This window comes from Anopheles bellator, chromosome 1, assembly GCF_943735745.2.
Source record: "Anopheles bellator chromosome 1, idAnoBellAS_SP24_06.2, whole genome shotgun sequence".
Classification (NCBI taxonomy): domain Eukaryota; kingdom Metazoa; phylum Arthropoda; class Insecta; order Diptera; family Culicidae; genus Anopheles; species Anopheles bellator.
Window position 1 is genome coordinate 31,705,944 of NC_071285.1, and position 20,143 is coordinate 31,726,086.

Genomic DNA, 20,143 nt, shown 5'->3' on the forward strand with positions numbered 1-20,143 from the left:
AAACTGTTGAACTTTTCAAACACTACATGAAAACATTTTATGAAACCATATACAACAACGACAGCATTTATGGAATCTTTTTAGTGTTCAACCGTTTTATTCCAATAAATTCTAGTCTTACGATTTTAATTCCCCCTATTTTGGATTGGTAGCGATTGGTGTTAAATAAATCGTTCTAGAGTCCAAGAGACAAGACAGGACGGATGGGAATAGATAACCATGCTGATGAATGATGTTTTAATCTATCCTCTATTTCCTAGATGTGGTCGGTTTTGTAAATCATTAATGTTATTTTTCCGTCTTCATTTACAGATAACGTCCTCCGGTAGCCGAACAATACAAAGTACAGCCACTTTAGCAGAAGAAAGCGCATTACAATTGTACTCATGTTGTTAGATATTGATGTTGAAGCACAAATTTCTAGAGCATAGAGCTGATCGGAATATTTTTTGTTTAAATTTCACTGTACTAAAATCGAAAGAGAGTAAAATTTGAGTGTGAGTGTGAGAGTTACATGTATGAACCAAATAGAAATCAACATATCACTACAGTCAGCACAATTCAAAAACCGTCATACAGAACCAGGCAAATTTTGCAATAAAAAACTCACCACTACTGTATTCACCTCATTGTATGACAATTATCAGAGCTGCTGTGTAGATGTTAGCATCACAGTCGAACAGAACTCTTAGACATTATACGTAGCAGTGTACTTCACATCTAAATTTAACAAGTGATCGATCATTAGTCGCTAGAAAATCGCTATTCTACTTACGATATACGCGAATGTCTGTCATTTTAAAAATTGAAATTGTCAATCCCGTTTGGATTTTTTTTGGTATTTTAAAAAAAAAAAAGCAAAATTAGATTAATAATCGAAAAAACTCATCAACAGAACCTGATAAACTGATGATTATTCGAACCATTCAGTTATAACAATTCGAATAGCTTGAAGAGAAGCAAACACAATAGAACTACAATGAATTTCCGGTACCGAGCAACGTTTTGTATCGTATTTTTACTATGTGCCAGTATTACTTTTGGAGAAGATTTCGACTTCATACCAGAGACGACGAACGACGATGTAAAGGTAATCCTTAAATTTTACTTTAAATACTTTCATTCTTCATTCTTTCATCATTCTTTCTTCTGTTCTGTTAAGTATCATTTTCAAGTACCCAAGAACTGTGTTCCATATTTTTTAATACTTTTCTCTCGTTTTAATAAATATATGATACAATTTAATAATTCCTTGTAGGTTTCTAATATTACTTATTCGACAACGATTCTGCTCCTTTCTCTTACTATCTTAAAAATTCTTTATTTTGCCCTGAACGCTTAAATGTCAACCAACGAATAGGTTGACATTTAGAATTCCAGTTCAAAATGATCGATTGAACTGGAATCCTGCCGGCAATCCTCTTTACAATTTTTTGTTGTTAATTTCTTCATTTGTCTATAATCCTTAAGAGGATTCACTTTTCCAACAACATGTAATGGAGGGTAACTACAATCTACTAAAAACCTCCGCCCTTAAAGAATAACATTTGTTTTTTCCATTTAATTTATTGAATGAAATACTTGTATGCTTGGTGGACCGTTTAAAACTAATCACGTAAATTTCACTCATAAATAAATCTGTTTCTGTATTTATTTTTTTATTTCGCATTGTACCACCATCAACGATGATGCAGCCGCTAGCACCAGAACCTATGAAAATAGTTAGCAACACTAAAATAATTTACCATAAGGTAAGTACTGACAACAAAACCCTCACATGATGATTTCCAAGACACTTCCAGTGCACCTGGATAATTAGCGCAGACCTTGCTGTTTTGTGAAAAAGTTTTTAAAACTTCTCCAACACCGAGCTTATCAATTAACAGGAAATTTTTCTTTCTTTCTGTCTCACCTACAATAGCATGGCCTTATATGTCCGCCAACAGCGAAAACGGTCAGGTTGTCCCTCATTCTGCTATCCGAAAACTGGAAACACATCACCGCACATCTAAAACAACGCACAATTACTACGCTGTCCGAGTATTTCCTAGTGCCAGAGGTAAGCGAGTGTGTGATGGTATACTTCGGTAACAGTTTACATTATCAATCAAACATTATACGTAAAATCAGTTAAACGATCTTTATTCAATTGTAAATTAACATCTTAATTGGAAACTCTTCTTCGAAATAGCTATTTATCAGATTCTGCTATCTTGAGTTAAAGCGAAAGCGGAAACAACTCTGATCGTCCGTAAATTAGTTTACTTCTAATTGGCCAATAAATAAATCGATGTTGAAATAGATGTGTGTTTGGCAACTCTTATACCGATTCCATAAAATTCGAAACCGAACTAATATCATCGAATACAATTGATATTATTGTTTTTTCCGTTATCATCTAATAAGAATGTGAGCTAATGCTAATCCCAAAGTTTGTTGTACAGTACATAACGCTCTACGAATATCATCACTATCAACTCTTTGTCGGTGACAACTACACTCAGTAACTTGTGCTTTTAATTTTATTAGAAACCCTTATCGTCACGTGACTAAAAAACTGAAAGTTGCATTTACCAACGTGTATATCTGGCAATACTGTCTTCGTTGTCATGTTCGTACTACAATCATTGGCATGTCCTCCTTTTCCCAATCTCAGTCACAAAAACCATCGATAAATCGGAGCACGCTTCGTTCGGAAGCTTTTTCCGCTCGAATGATCAAACATTAAGGCCATTTGTTCCATTCGGATAGACATTATTCTCTTCTTCATTGTTCAAGATGCAAACATAATTCTGCTTCCACGAAATCGTCGATGTACTTGGATGTACAGTAATCTTGAAGCACAGTGTTCAAACAAAATTCTCTAAAACGGCCGTTTCTTAAGTACCGGGCGCCGTGCACTGTGCATTGAGCAACAGCGTTTTCTGTAGCGTTTGAGATATCATTAACATGTCTGAAGATTAAAGGCAGCAAACGAAAATGCTAGGAAACAGAAAAATACCAACACTTATAATCTTATGAATTCATTGATAGCCATTATACAATTTAAAAAATATTAAAATTATGCAAAATTCAAATTGCTTTAAAAACCTACAACTATGTAATTCTAATAAATCGGTTTTTTTTTCATAAATCATCTTTTTTAGGAATTGTTTACTGTCCAAAGCATAAAAGACAGCGACCTGTGCCATATGATGGAAACAGCCAGCCAACATGGCAAAAGTATTTCACCTACTGGAAAAACATTTGAATTGATTGGATTTACGGTAAATTTTCAGTAGTTCATTGTAGTAGATCTGTTACGGGAAATGACCTAATTGATGATTTTGTCTTTGATTCAGATCGGTTGCGATGATGGTATGTCAAAGTATTCCAAACAAATGTTCGGAAATGTGGAAAGTCAGATGGAAGACATCAAAGCCTTCACGGAGCTAGATTTTGTCTCGTGGATCATCTGGAAGGAATCGAAATCATCGCAGTTGATGAAACGCAGGCCTAAACGGGAAGTGGACGAAGATGATTATAATTACGATTACGACGACGAGAATGACGACGATGACGAGGGGTAAGACCAGAATTTTTTTTCATCAAAATTAAATTACATATTAAATATAATATAGTTTCATACAAAAAACAAAACTGAAGATACCACATTCTGTCATACGAACGAACGTGGTGGAACGAACATTACTGTTCATGATTCGTAATAATGATTCATGTTCATGATTCGAGTAATGTTCGAACGAACATTACTGTTCATGATGATAACATTAATAAAGACATTATCTAATGTTGTCAACGTTAACATGTTAATCAGTGTTTCGTACTAAACTTGCGACAGGCGTGAGTTAATTAAAGAAATGGAATCATTTCTACCGTCAGCATTGAGTTTCGATTAAATTGATGCTTATAATTTTTTAATTATTAGTTAACGCTTAAATTATTGGAAATATTACATCCTCTTGAATACAGATTTCAAATACTACAACTTATAATGAATATTTTAGAGAAACAACGGAAGTTCCTCATGCTCATCGGCATCATCATGGTTCCAGCGAGGTAAGTTTGTTAAAATCTTTTTTATTTGTTTATATGTAGCTATTGCACTAATAATGAAACCCTTTCCATTTGAATACTCATGGCCATTATTCCAAAACAATACTAAATCCTTCAGCCCTAACAATATTCTCTGTGGAACAACTCTAACGGCGTTATGTTTGATACTACATAGTATTTGCACACCTGTGGGTGTATATGTATTATAAAATCATCTATGTAATGGTAAACGGACGTATTCTTTTCGACGCTGTACAATATTGGAGTATTTGACCTCTTTTTCAGACCATATGCTATAATATATCATGGCTGGATGGTACATGTGTCGATCACTTACGAATCTAATGCTTTTCTTGCAAAACAGCACATTGCCATTAATATTTCGTTAAGAAATCAATTGTTTGTTGTGCATAGATTTCAACACACGCTGCTTAACACAGTGTTTTCTGGATTGTTTTTATACACTTCGAATACGAATACATACACATACTACGCATCTCATCGAAGCCACTTTTTCTTCACTTTATTCGAATCACGAACACAACTCGAGTCGAGCCAATGTCTTAAAAACTAATTTTACGCACTTTAAAAATTAGTCTGCGAAGGTTTACTATTAACAATAATAACGTACACTGGTTGGAGCAGAAGATTTTTCTGCTTAGATATCAGAATTCATTTTATCAAAGTTCTGTTGATATAACCCATGATCAAAATAATAGCCCGAATATAATATTTTCATAGAACAGACCCAGTTATGATAGTGTTGATATCTGTTGTCCTTCAATAGTGTTCAAAATTAATACACAGCTAAAAACAAAAACATAACCAGAGCATGGTCATTCTCAAATAATTGTGATACTTGTAAACCCTACAAACAATGTAGTCGCATGATTCATTTATGTTGTTAAGTTGATGAAAACTGTAGAAAGCATCATGTTAGTTTATATTGTTTCAAGAATTAAATTTGTTTGATGAACTAAGTTGTCGTTTGTTTGAGTGAAACTAAGTTTTTTTTGCGTGTGTTGTTTGTTAATACGATTATACAAAAGTTCTTCCACAGAAAATCACAATGGTTTCGATTTACCCGTTTTACCCGTCGTCTTGTAACATTATCTCCCGCAGTAGGCAGTTTGTAATTTCTTTTACGGTTGCTTATTTTATATTATATTTCTTAGCAATTTTCTATCGGCTGGACCCACACATATAATAGAAGCACTAACCTACAGTGTCCTCCTAAGTTCCGTTATCCTTTCCAGCCCCACATCGATTTGCTAATAACATTTTTGCCGCATATTCAGAACCTGTGTGCGAAAATATTTCTAAGGTAGTCATAATACCATCAGAGAGAACTATACGCACACTTTGTAATGGTTTTTAAAGGAATTAATCTTCGGCAAGTGTCGGTCATGTTCTGTTAACATTTAATGGTTGAACCTCTAATTCTGCCATTTGTTTGCACGATTTCAATTAAAGCAACGAAACCATGGTTTTTAAGACACACTTACAATATTCACACCTAATTGTTCAAATAAGTGTGACGGATTGTGGTTATGAGTGCTGCTACATAATATGCTGGTATTATAAGAACTTTCGTTATAATTACATTTAACAATTATAACATATCAACATACCAATGGCACAGTATTTTATTGCTTAATTAACGATTCAATAATTTTTAATAAGCATTGACTTTCTTGCGCATAAAAATGGAATCTCTACGTCGAAGACAAATTCTTATGAAAATCAGTATCTATAGTGTTGTTACAGCAAGGGCGTCGTAGCTCATGGTCGTCTTGAAAATTTTTACAGTTTCCATTCTTGTTATCACTTGAACTTAGAAGTTAGAAGTATCCAATCATCTAAAACGGATGTACGACTTCATTGGCCTATCAAATGAAACAAGCAGAAATTCCAGTAAAATATGTTTTCTTTTCTATGTTTTTGTATCGCAACCTTTTTAGTGCCATGTCATAGAACCAGTACATAGTTTGTAGCAAGTTTAGAACAATAGCACATGGATTAGCATAGAATCGATCAATCGTTTTAGATATTTGTTTTACTTTAAAATATGCCTAGAATGTTACATATGATACTCTATTGATAGCAGAATTGTTTCTATGTTTTTTTTATAAATTTCTTATCGACACTGCCAACTTAGTTAAACCACAAGTTGAATTTTGCCAAAAGCGTTCACTAAACTGCACATACTTTCTGTTTATGAAGTACGTTGAAAATCCACAAAATGAACGAACATCGTCGTTCGACTTAAATTGTTCCAGTTTATTTTGCTAGTGATAGAGGTGTCACTCATTCTACCATTTTTCCACTTGAAAATTTTGGCTTTTTTCCTGTCCAATTTGTCCAACTGCAATTCCTTCACAGTCAACCGCACAGCACAGCCAGCAGTGTGTCGTATATGTATAGGTGGAACATACACTCAGTCTCTTATGGTTTTCGCAGAATTGTTTTAATACTATCGTTTTTGCTTCTGTTTGAAGTTGCCGTTCGTGTGTTAAGCGGTCTACAGCAAATTTTGGGCTTTCTTGAGCTTGATTCTATGTTGAGATAGATGTACGGATGGAAGAGTGTGGGTGCGTAATTATGTGTGTATGGGTGCGTATATTGATTGCGATTAAAGTCTAGTGGAGATTGAATATTTTCGTGTATAAGCGCTTTGTAAATACTAAGGACGGTACGGAAGGATCTACAGTCCAACTGGCTTCTATTTGATTTGGTTCCTATTTACATTGTTCTTCACGTACAAGTGTTGGTATGGCTAATGAAGGTAAAAATGTAATTAAGTCAACCAATTTAAATCAATCAGAAAGAAACATTTTTGTTACATTTTGACGGTAGCGTCTCTTTTGAAAGAAGCATTCAACCAATCGGGGCGTAAAGACGTTTTGTTTTGACTGTCTGATTCAACGAATCAACCTGCAAGTGCATCGTGAACACTAACATGTCTGTCGCCAACCTAGCGCCAGTACGAAATACCCAATGAAGTTGTGTTGGTGCTCAAAGTCAAACAAAAGTTAATTCGAGTCACGCCAAGTTGTCCAAATCTTTGTCTACCGTCCTTAGTAGATACTAATAATGCTTGAAAAGATGTTCGCCCTCAGTTTGTCTTTATCATTCTTTCTCTCTTTCTCTTTCTCTTCCTCTTCCCCTTCCCTTCCCATAACCATCATCTCGACTTGTTCCATCTGTCTGCTTTCCTAACTTCTGTGTTTTCCTTTCATGTGGTGCTTCTGCATTATTGTAATGTCTTCCGAACTAATTTCCATGCCGCTACAAATTCGGAATCACCGTATTTGAACAATGTCACTCCCAAATCGCGTTTGAAATCCGATTGAACTACTTCACACAACTATCGCACGTCCCGTGAATGCTTTAAACCAGCAACAGTCACAACATTCGAGCAATAGTGGTCAGATTGTTACTACCCACGCTACTAACAAGTATACCGACAGCATCGGACAAAAGCATTCATCAACAAGTATTAAATCAATCGCTGGCGGGCTTGAAAAACGGAAACCTTTGATGGTTCCGGTACAGGCACAAACTGCTAGCCCAAAGCACAAATCGAACCATGGGCTGTATGATCAGATAAAAGCGCGTTCGGCCAAAAGGATACTTGTGTCTGACACTGCAGCACAAACCGGAAACTCAAATCAATCAAAACATTACACTCCGCTCCCCGACCTCGCCGAGAGCGTATCGCAACTGGAATCGACTATTACTAAGACGATTCGTAACAATGAGCAACTGAAAAGAGAGGAAGAAAGACTGCTGACGAGAAAATCAAAACATAAGCTGATCAATATTGAGCGCATTATTGAGACGGAGTTGTTGTTACCCGAAATAGAGCGGCTACAGGAGGACACGTTATTTCGGGATGACTACGTGACAGCATCCGAGCTGGCAGTCGAATTGGCTACTGAGAAAAATACGCTGCCAGTAGTAACGGATAAAATAATCGAGTTCGCTCAACCTTCTACAACTACACAAGAAACCTCAACCATTACACTGCCGAGAAACGCGAAACATGTCACCAAAGATGCAACGACATTGCTCTCGAGCATTGTGACGCCATCGCAGTTCAATAATGTGGATTCTATGATTCCTTTGACCAAAAGACCAGCCACTGTGCCGAACGCAATTAAAGCTTTGCCGAAATTTAGCGAAATTGGTGTTACAAACACCACAATCCATCCTACAATCACTTCAACGTTGATCGCTACTAATAGTCCAATTAATATAGTACATATGGTGCGGAATACTTCCGATCAACCCACTAGCCCTTCTAAACCTCGGGTACGGCAAACTCACATTACAACGATTGACACGACAACAGCTGCGACTCCTCAGGTCGGCACTGACTCCACATCATCCCAAACTGACAATTTAACTAAACCTTCGGTATCGACGATCGAAACAACCACAAATCAGTCGACTGCCGCGACAGCAACCACGCTCAGCACTGCTTCAAGTATTTCAACAACAGTCATTTCTACCGCTGGCACTGCGAGTTCCGAGATTTCAAGCCCGCCTTCCACTTCCGCTACTAACATTCGTTCCACTCAAACTGTCGCTTTCGTTCCATTGGTGAAGGTAAGCAAACACTGTTCTTCCGAAAAACATAAGATTTTTCTTTTTCCATCGCCTTACTGGAAAGTCTAAAACAACATTTTATGGTTGAAAAACTTTACACATTTAACGAAGAAGCATGTTGGTAACGAACGTTAAGTTTTTAGATTCCAAGTTCTCATTTCAAAACGGAATCTACATTATGAACTCTGTATTTCTCGCAGCTACTCGTATGGGTAACAAAAGTAGAACAAAGAGGTTATTTACTCGTCAAATCCTCCTTTGTACCCTTTTTAACTATGATTTTTATTATGGAATTTTAATATGTCATTTATCTTTTCTTCTCATGTACTATTTATTCTAATGAATTCTAATTTATTCTCTGAGGATGAAAAAAACCTGGCAGAGAGGTTTTTATTTATTTTTATAGATAGAAAATGTTTAGTAAGGCCTTTATATTTTGTCTTCAATGATGATTAAAGCTATATCTAAGCGTTATCTTGAATAAAGTACAATAACAAATATTTATAACACACGGTTTGAAAGGTAATTTCCTAGTCAGAACCAAAATCAAATACTGAAAGCGTTTGAAAGAGAAACTGTATGTTGTAAACCAGGCTGTTCAATATATTTTGGGCTTCAATAACAGAGGACGCCGCTGCTAGCCAAATTTGTTTTTGTTATATTGATACACTCTTCATATGAACGTATGGGAAGTTTCAATGTGGCGCTTCATTCTTTGCTTACCCATTTAGTATCGACGTGTCGCAGTAATTTTTACAACGGAAAAAATTAAGTATCGTGCAGTGATTGAATTTTTATTTTCGGAAGGTTTAAAAGCAATGAGAGTTGGTGAATGAATGAACGAAACTACGTAGGGACTCTTCGCCTTCAATTAATACAGCAAAAATTGGGTTGCTGAATTGAAACGTGGGTCGTATAAGCCTTGAAGACAATTCACGTCAAGGACGTCCAAAAACAGTTGCAACACCTGAAACCGTAGGAAAATACAGCATATCGTAGTGGAAAATCATCGAGTGACTAAAAGAGATATAGCAGGGCTTCTGCTAGGTTTCAAAATTTTATCAATATTTGAACTCTGAAGTCTTGGGTTTCATGAAGTTGAGTGTACAATGGTGACCGCATTCACATGCCGATAAAAAGGGATTTTTTGTGTCAAATCATCACTATGGATGAAACTTGGGTCTTTCACCATGATCCTGAGTCGAAACGAGAGGCTTAAGAGTGGTGTGAACCTGGTTCTTGGGCTCCGAAACGAGTTCGTGTCGACCAAGACCATATTAGCTTCAGTTTTTTGTGATGCGAAAGGAATTTTGTTTGTGTATTATTTGCATGCAAACTGGTAAAACAATTAAATCTGAGTATTATTGTAAGCTTTTAGACCAGCTGAAAGAGGAAATTTGAGGAAAAAGACCCGGTTTCCAGAAGAAAAAAAACTTTTTCTTCAAGGCAATGCACCCTGTGTCAAAAGCATTTGTACTGAATACGTTCTTCATGCCATTCAAATTAGAACAAATACAATAAACTTTAAATTATATTCGTGTTCTTAACCACCCGGCAAACTGTTTTTTCTCATTTACATTTAAATTGAATGTAAATTAATTTTCACATCGTCAATAAAAAATTTAATCTCAAATGATGGTTGCGGTGCACATCTGATTAGTATGCATCAACAGTTGAACAACATCGATCCTCATACGCTGCTAGTAAACTCTGAAATATGTTTGAATTCCAATAAGTAGGGAAAGGGGAAAGAAAATACAAAAGGTTAGGCTTAATGAATATGATGGACACAGTTTTTTGAGCAAACAATTCAATTACTTGAAATGATGATCAGTTACCAATGCACATTTCATTTGTATCTCACGAAGAATGGTAAATAGATAACGAGCATTCAGTATCCGATAAAACATTGAACAAACCAAAATAATTCGCAAAATCCATTTGGTATTGCGTGGTTTGAAGAAGAACCATAATAGAACATGGCGTATTTTTTACTTTTGCATTTTCAGTAACATTCGCACATTTCTTCTGGTTTGAATGAAACATAAAACTTTAGTTAGATTCGAATTCCATTATGGCAAAATGCTTATGCATCTTAAAATATCTCAATCGGTAAATGGTCAAATGAGTTTTGCAATAGGGATTTAAAATATTATAAATTCATTCAAACCAAACTAATCAGCACGATCACATTCGTACAGTCATGCTCTGCACAGCTACGAAATCTTACTGCAGCCTGCATTTAAAGATTTACTGAAGGCACAATAACTAGGACAATGGTTACCTGTAAAGCCCAGTGCTTAGAATTACGCTGCCTCATGCACTTTTATTTAACCGCTGATCAGTGCGACTAGATAGTAATACAAACTTTGCCTGATCTTGTGTTGCTAATCTCTGCGACGTTTGGCATTGCTTCGTTGGTCATCTTTATTTCGTTGTGTTTCCATTTCTATTGATATGTGTGTGCGTATTTCGTATGCTTGCGTGTGCGTGAATTTATGTTATACTTAAGGGCTACAACTTAAATCACTATATTTCGTAAAGAATGCACTTACAGCCAGCGTCAGCCATCATGTTCTTTCTTCAAAAACATCCAACACATCTCCATCAAAAATTTATAGAGTATGGCACTCTTTAAAACCGTTAGATTCTGGACCTACCATGCAATTAGTCTCATTGGCTCTTCCGGCGTTACAAGAAGCACACGCCAGCTAAAGGAGGAAAGAACAAATGACACTAGACAAATAAAACGACACAGGGCTTTTTATATGTTCATTCTGCCCATTAGTGGTTCACACTTATGTGAAGCATATTCAACAAACGGATGGCATACCTTTTGTCGCTGGAAGGAAACTCCGCATTGTACCGTCCATGGGGTGTAAATACTTCAACAAGATTTAATGGCATTTTCCCAACCCGTAGTGTAGTGCTGTCGTTACACATGTTAATGTGTTTGAGTGCTCACCATTTGTTGATTTTGCGATGTTCTTTCCGTTTTGTGCTACTTTACAACGCCCACTTGATCGAATGCGCAGCTGGGCTTTGTGGCCAAATTATACACTGATGTATCAAAAATGTCACCAAAGCCAACTAAGCAATGGGCACAATGTTTGTGCTGGATTGAGTGTCACTAAATAATGCCAGCAAGATACTATGGAACGCTCAAATTTTTGCGAACGAAACGGGGCGTCTCATTATGGCGTTGTTTTTGCTTTTCTTTAAACATTTTCTTTTGCTTCTACTTTTCGCTCTGGTATAGCCAGAACCGTTCACTATCGCACTACTGCTGCTGCTGTTGCTGCTGCTGCTGCTGATACTGAAACACCTTCTCCGAGTACACTTTTCGCTTATGGACTACAGCAACTTTTCCTATTAGAATGTCACCTACATGATTTACTTCCCACATGCAACTGTAACATGTTTGTTTTTCTGCTTGTTTTACACTTTGCTTTTATATTTCGGTTACACAGTTTTTTTTGCGATATGTTATGATTTTTATTGTTATATATGCTGCAATATGCATACTCTTAGGCTTTGCTATTGCTTCTTTAAATATATGTTGAATCATTTGTCTGTTGTCTTTTTTATGATAAGCATTTATTTAGAATAAGCAGTAGAGAATCCTCACCCACAAATAATAAAGGGTAGATAATTCTTCGATTATACATAGCTACAACAGCTTACTTATATGTTGCAGCCTGTAGCTCAGATCCCTGTATTACTGCACGCACGGTCTTTTGTATTTCGCTGCATGGCCAACTACAGCTATCAATTTGTTTGACATGCATGGCTTTGAATTGAAGCTTTTGGCAAACATTTTCGTTTTCCATCGTATGATTTGCAAGCACTTGGATTGATAAGCAGGTGTCCCTGATCGTGTTAGCAAGATCTGAAGGAAAAAAATGGCCATAATAATTACCGCATGTTTTGAGCTAAAATTAATTACGCGTGATGAATAAAGTACAACAAGCGATGCAAAAATAGCGTCCCGTTGGTGTTAAGAAATGAATGCCAACAGCACAAAACAATCCACCAAACGATTACTTCGACGCTTCGAATCATCGTTTCGCCGCTTTTTTATGAATGGCGCAACAAAACCACTTTACCAATAACTGCATCACTTTTATTCACCTTCAAACTTTACTCTTTCGCTCTTGTGACTGTGTACACTTCACACCTGGATACTACCCACCATTTGTCCCGATTGGCTGTATTGAACAAATATCGCGCGTAATACGCGACGTGTGTCACCATCAACGTGCAGAAGGATGAAAGCACAACAGCTAGCTCTAGCAAAGATAAAGATTTAATTCGCCACACTGCCACAACATTCCCGTCATCTATCGGAACTTCACCACCGATTTCATCGTCATCAACATCATCAACTACATCATCGTTTCCATTAAGCTCGCGAATGGAGGATGAAAAGGACTCGGACGATGTAGCGCAAGCGATTGCAACGTCGTCGACCAATGTATACAGCTCATTCAGTACGGATATCCTAGATAGAGACAGCACTATCCTTGATTCGTTCGAATCCGATATCAAACGGATCGCAGGGAATGGTGAGCGTACGCAGCCTACTCCGCCATCTACAACGACCTACAGTAACGCACCTCTAACGACGGCCAGCAATTGGGAGCCTCGTGCTTTTGTGCCGCAGGATAATCATCCCTTCGGTCGATTGCTAAACGGAGATGATGCCAGCGAGGAGGAAGATGAACAACGAGAAGATGAAACAAGCGAGGACGTTGAGGAATACTATTCACCAGGGGTCCGTATCACGGTGCTGCCGAATTTGCCTTCGCATTTTCCCGGGCATGGCGACACAGTAACCATGACAACTACATTCACTCCTCCACGGAGCTCAAATTCAGAGTTCGTTGATACAACACATCAAGCTTTTGGCACTCCGACAACTGATACTCCCGGAATGGCTTTTCCGACATTGCCAACGGTCGACAGCACGACGACAACAACGATCGCATCATCCCCAGACACAACCACGCTCACGATTGCCAACCCTACAACAATAACAACTACCACAGCCACCAACACTACTACTATTACGACAACAATCGATAGTGCTACTAGCTCTGCTACAACCGCCAGCAATCCCAGTGCATCCCTGGCACCAGAACCCGATACCGTTGCTCCTAGTACTACCCTAGAGCTCCAGGTAGCGAACACTATAATGCCAACCAATCGTAGTTACTACAATGCCTGCTTTTCAATGCGTGTTAACGCGCGCTACTTTTATTGTTATTTTACAACTTCACATTACTCGATTTCGAATTGAACACAAAACTGCAAAAGTTGGACACGAATCAGTTGCGCACGCACGAGTATTTTATTTTAGCGTCAATATGGCGTTCCTTTCGATTCAGTTTAAAAATCACAAACAAGTAATATACCCATATGCAGGTGTAGGCGGAAAATGAGTACAAATCAAGTACCGTAAAAGGCGTTCTAGGCGACCTCTCGTCGGCTTAAAAGGCGGAAAGCGTTGAAACAGAGAAACACCACTGTTTACCGACATTATCTTTTGCGTGTTGTCTTGCTACAGGCGAATTTTTAAGTTCGGATTTCACAATCTTAAAATATTGTTCAATTCTCGCTATTGCCATATTCGCTATGGAAGCAGTATTTGCCATTGAAATTAGCGCATTGCAGCCATTAACAAACGAAACAGCAAAGCGAAAACAAACCAAGCATCAAATATAGTTCGATTTCTGCTGTGGTCGAACTTGTTTCATTATCTTAAACCTGAAGCCTGCCTGACTGGAGGCGGCTTCCTATCTCATTCTTTTTGAGCTTAACCGTGACATTTGTAAAAAAAAAAGTACAATTTTTCTCTTCTTTTCACGGTAATCATTTCTTCTACTTTACTCTTAGTTCGTGTCAAATCTTGTATTATATTTTGTGTACATTTTCCTTCCATATTTACTGTATATAGCGGGTATTCTTGTCTTACTTTCACGTAATATCATGTGTTTACTAATGAACAATCATTTTACATTCGAAACATTAACGACTGTTCCACGTCCATTGAATTGAGCACTACGCATTACCTACGCTTCTTTCTCACTAAATCTCACTTTTATTTTATTGTTATCAAGCGCTCAAACAATAGGTTATGAAAATAATTTCTATTTTTGTGCTCTTTTGATGAATACTTTTCGTTTTGATTCTTATTATGAATGTTCCCGGGCACTTGTATAAAACTAATCTTTTCATTCTGCCTTCACTTGATCGACGCTGATGATCGCTTAGACTACGACAACACAGCGCTCTACAGTGCCCTTTACGACACCCAAACAAGAGGGTACTGCTACAGTGAAGCAAGTAGAATACGAGAACTACGACGATGAGTATGATGATGAGGAAGAAGGTGTAGAAGCAGAGCCCACAACAGTCAGCACAATACCGGATCCTCGAAGTGTTGCTTCAACCACCGAGAAAACACTACCACAGTCTACGAAGGTAAGGAGCGATTAGAATTCCTTAAAATAATGGAAGATTATTCGGATTACATGGAAATTGAGATTTGATTTTTTTTGCTTCTACTAAATTATGTTGATTTCGTCTCAGGCTTCTACTACTACTTCGAGCTCAACACCAGAAACAACCTTTACGACACCCACAACGACAACAACAACAACAGCAGCAACGACAACAACGAAGGCAAAGAGTTCCACCGTGACAACCACCACGACCGAGGCTCCGACGACAACGACGACCGTTTTGACGACGGAGCTGGACGAGCCGACCAATCTGTCGCCGATCATTAAGAACCGGATTCCCAAGCAGGCCATCATTGCCGGAAAAGTTTTCAACTATCAGATACCGTTGGAAACGTTCTACGACAACGAGGATGGCAACAATCTGCGGCTGGAGCTATTGGATGGTCGGGAGCAACCTCTTAAGCACTACTCCTGGATCCAGTTCAACGTTGACACCAAAGAGATCTATGGGCTGTAAGTAACGCGAGCCACAACGGAAGGCCACTACTAAAAACACACACTACGAAATGCTTTCTTCTTGCTAGACCACTCGAGAAGGACGTGTCGAAATGGCCATACAAGTTGCGCGCCACCGATTCGGGCAACCAAACTGTCGCGGAAACCGTCGACATCATGGTGCAGCAACACAAATCGCACCGCAGCGTGAACCACGAAATCAGCCTCGCGTTGAAGCTGAACCGTAAGTTCACGAGTAACGTCGATTGGCAGATCGAAACAATTCGTGGCATCGCCACCGTGCTGGGCGACGCATCGCTCGGGAACGTTGTAGTGCGCGACATACGCAACAGCTTGCAGGACCCAAACGTGGCCACCTTCGTGTACACCAACGAAACACTGCCGAAGGACCGGTGTCCGGAGGAAAAGTTGGACGAGCTGCTGGTGCGATTAACCGAACAGGCACTCAACGACGCCTTACGCCCGGACATCACGGTGAAGTCAGTTCAGGGGCAGCAAATCGGGCAGTGCACGAAGCCGACGCTTCCCAAAGTGAAACCGACACTAAGCATTTCGCGCAACTTTGCACCGCAAGCGCGCAACCAGGTCGATCAGGTCAATGCCACCGTAGGACATCTGCTCGTATTCAAAGTACCGGCGGTAAGTTGTTGAGAGAGCGTTCCATTGAGACACTGAAAAGCTTGAAAACCAATCTGACTGCTTGCCCCCAGGACACGTTCTATGATCCGGAGGATGGCAATGAGCTGAAACTGAAGCTACTTACGACTGAGCGCAACACTCTCGATCCTTATCACTGGCTGCAGTTTGATAACAAGAACCAGGAATTCTACGGCGTACCACGGTCAAATGATATCGGCCGAAAGGAATACCTCCTGGTTCGTATTTAGTGTCCACTAGTCAATCACTTTTGATTCCCAAATCACTGATCTATGCTGTATGGCTCCCCCCACTAGATGGCCGAAGACCGCGAGGGACTGACGGCGACGGATGCGCTGGTAGTAGTGGTCAATCCACACCACAAGCGCGACTACAGTGTCCTTTTCGAACTTACGCTCGACACTACGCACGAGCAATTCAGCACGGCGCAGGCTCAGCGGCGCTTCATCGAGCGACTGGCGCTGGTGTTTGGTGACCCGTCGACAAACTACATCAAGATACACCACATTCGCCCAATCCACCACACCGGCCAGGTGCAAGTGTCGTTCTTCAACACTACGCTCAACCGGCAGCACCAAAGGTGTCCGCAGGAGGAGATCGAGGCGCTTCGTAACATTCTGCTGCACCAGGACAGCACCATCCGTGCGAAGGTGCGCGAAACACTCACGCAGGAGTTTAGCCTGCAGAACGTGAGCCTCGTTCCACTGGACAACTGTCACGGTTTCGACACACCACACCATCCAACGAGCGAACCGGAGAAGGCCGCTCCGCCTCCAATTTCCAAGGATGATTACCTACTTACGTTCGTCCTGCCGACGGTCATCATACTGATCATGCTGATGATCGCGTTCATCATCGCGTGTGTGCTTTACAAGCGGCGTCTGACAGGCAAAATGGAGCTGGGTAAGTGAGAAGCGGTTCCACGGCTCGCCCTTCGCCGGCACTAACCCAATCGCACCGTCCCGCGGAAAGCAACTAATATTGATCAATAATGAAAGAATATATCAATTTCAAACCTATCGCTCCGTCATCCTGTTCGCCCCAACCCCAAGGTACCGATGAAGAACGGAAGTCGTTCCGCTCCAAGGGCATACCGGTGATCTTCCAGGACGAGCTAGATGAAAAACCGGAGATTGGCAATAAATCGCCCGTAATTCTGAAGGACGAAAAGCCACCACTACTGCCCCCGTCCTATAGCAGCACCAACAACGATGGTGGTAAGTACTACCCCCGAGTGTAAAGTGTAAAGTGTATCCAGTATCTCCTGAAGTCACTTGACACTTGGGACTGTGAGCTGCGGCGAACAGAGGTTCGTCGAAGATAACCTTTTCGTTTCGTTTTAGGAGAGAACGAAGATGTCGACGAATATGTGCCTCCGCCGGCTGTCATCGTGGCGGGTCGTGAATCGCGAGGCAAATCCCCCGTTACACCGTCGTACCGGCGGCCGCCGCCTTACGTGTCCCCGTAAACCATCCATCGAGGAGGAACGTCTCTTAAAATCATTCGTCTTCGTTCCACTTTAATGTTTAGTTTCGTTCAGTGGGGAATTTCCCATTTGGTTTACCAATAACACACCAAAAAGGCGCAAAAGAAAACAATCAGCAGAGGGAAGCAGGACATGCTCGATGAAGAAGCATATTCATAAAGTTTTTTATATAGCGTGTGTTCTTTTCCAACTTTCACTTAAATATAACACTCTACCTACTGATGCAAGCAAGTGTGCAACGCACGAATGCTAGTGAAAGGCGTGTGACCACGGTAAACAGAAAACCGAGTGAACGGCGGAGGATCAACCGAAGAGGTTGACGTGCGCGCAACGAGTTTGAAGGGCGTTCAATTTATAGTCATTGACAAAGAGTATGAGTAGTGCTTAGTAGTAATCTTAAATTTAAAGTTCCGCCGAAGAATGCGACCTACGCACGAAGCGAACAGGAAAAACGGCCGATAATAGGCCCAGCCAGTTTTCGGCACATTACTTTTGTCTACTTTTGCCATTCGTCATCTAGCATCGTAGGCGTGTGTTGTATTACATCGCGTGGGCCATTGGCTAATACTGCTGTCATCTATGTTTATTTATCCTTCCGAGTCCCGTTGAATTAGCATTAGCGTTTGTTCCTTTATGAAGAACTCATACCTAACAGTAGGTCCCGCTCGTGACGGGAGACAGCGCACAATCAACTGTGGGAGAGACAAAGACATGTTGTGTACCGTGTGAGGGCATAAAGACGAAAACCAGGGAACTTTTCCCAGCTCAATATTTTTGTATAACCTGTGCGCCGAACGAAAGAAGTGATGAGCAACGCAACAGCGTTCGTTGTAGAGACATTCTTTTCTTCCAGCGTGGCGACATGACAGCCGAAAACCATCTGCACCTCCCTCGAATCATAATTCTAATGAGCTTAAACCACATCTGATCTGAACCGGTCAAATACGATAGAATGATATTGCGCACGAGATAGACGAGACAAAACCTAGAGACTGGCGAAGAGACAAAGGAACGTTTCTGGCAGCCACAAAATCTTTATTGAGACAAAACCATTAGCAAAGGAATACCGCATTTTATAGCTATCATTTGACGCGATGAATGCGAAAAGAAAATGAGGCAAATGAGGCCTCACACCTGCCATATGCACACAGTTGCTGACAGATTTCTGCTAAATCTAATGCCATAGCTAATGGAAAACAAGAACACGCAGACGTCATTTCTTGTTCGGACAAACGAATAGACAAGCATTGATTGTTGATCTCAGCATTTCGAAGAAGGTTTTGGATTTATGACACTCGCCCTTGGTTTGCATTAGTCACTGATTGTGGGAACTGTGCCACAATTTATTCGAAATGAAGTGTAACCCAAATGCAGCTCATTTCGAACACGTTTTTATTTGTATTAACGCTAACAAACTGATTCGTTCGTTTCTGAAAGAACGTTTACTTTTGCTTATCATGCTTATTAACTGGTAACTCAATATTTCGTTTACTCATTTGAGGGCCAAATTTCGGTTCTGAAGAACCAAAGGGGCAGCTTAGATCGGTTGATTGACTCATCGGAGACCTAAGTGAAGTGTACGCGTCTTTGCACAATATATTGGCCTACATTAGTTGCGTTCTTCGCGTTCGACAACAAATCTGAGAATGTAAGTAATGCGGAACCTCATTTTCTGTGGGTATCTAACAAATCGTATAAATAGACTAAAGTATCGTATCGTTTGACCGGAAAACTCGTTTGCGTGACAAAACCCAGAGTTCTGGATAAAAACGAAATTGATTTATAGTAAATTCTTCAAGCGAGCGAATCCAACAGTTCACGATGCAGTATGTGAATTAATACATTTAGAAAATAGGCTTACGGTTGAAATATAAACCACGACGGCACACATGAAAGCGTAACAGTCCTCGTTGCACGTTAAACGTGGATACCAACGCGCACATAGCAGAGTGCAGGAAGTGAGAACTCAGTTACTGCCTATGTGCGATGAAAGGAAAGTGCACGAAAACTCAGTAGTAAATATACATACAGGAAGGAGTATGAATATGTAAACTAATAAATATTTAAGAGAACCGAACCCATGCGCAGGGAAACCAGACGAAGTCTAAAAATACAGAAACATACCTTCTACATCATTTGGAATTAGAAGCGAGAAACTGCAGCGAAGAAGGGTGTGAATGTAAAAATGTTTTGAACAACACTTCGAAACACACGAAAGCAAGTTAAGAGAAAATATGACGAAAATTCGTGCACGAAGCAAGGAAATTCAATAACCAAATTGTAAATTTTTTAATAAAACCAACGTACCACTTGGAAACGGAGGTTTAAGTCTGTTTGCACTTGTTGCTCGCGG

At 39.7% G+C, this 20,143-nt stretch overlaps 1 protein-coding gene across 1 annotated transcript; it reads left to right on the plus strand.

Moving 5' to 3' along the window:
- The first annotated feature begins 979 nt into the window (after positions 1–979).
- On the plus strand, positions 980–20,087 carry LOC131215435 (serine-rich adhesin for platelets). The gene is made up of 16 exons (XM_058209824.1): positions 980–1,090; positions 1,695–1,751; positions 1,793–1,801; positions 1,922–2,059; positions 3,147–3,266; positions 3,342–3,565; positions 4,008–4,059; positions 7,456–8,667; positions 12,932–13,846; positions 14,941–15,150; positions 15,259–15,644; positions 15,716–16,286; positions 16,358–16,522; positions 16,601–17,207; positions 17,303–17,518; positions 17,648–20,087. Exons 1-16 carry the CDS (start codon positions 980–982, stop codon positions 17,770–17,772), a joined length of 5,118 nt encoding a protein of 1,705 aa, XP_058065807.1. The 3' UTR covers positions 17,773–20,087.
- Positions 20,088–20,143: the final 56 nt, after the last annotated feature.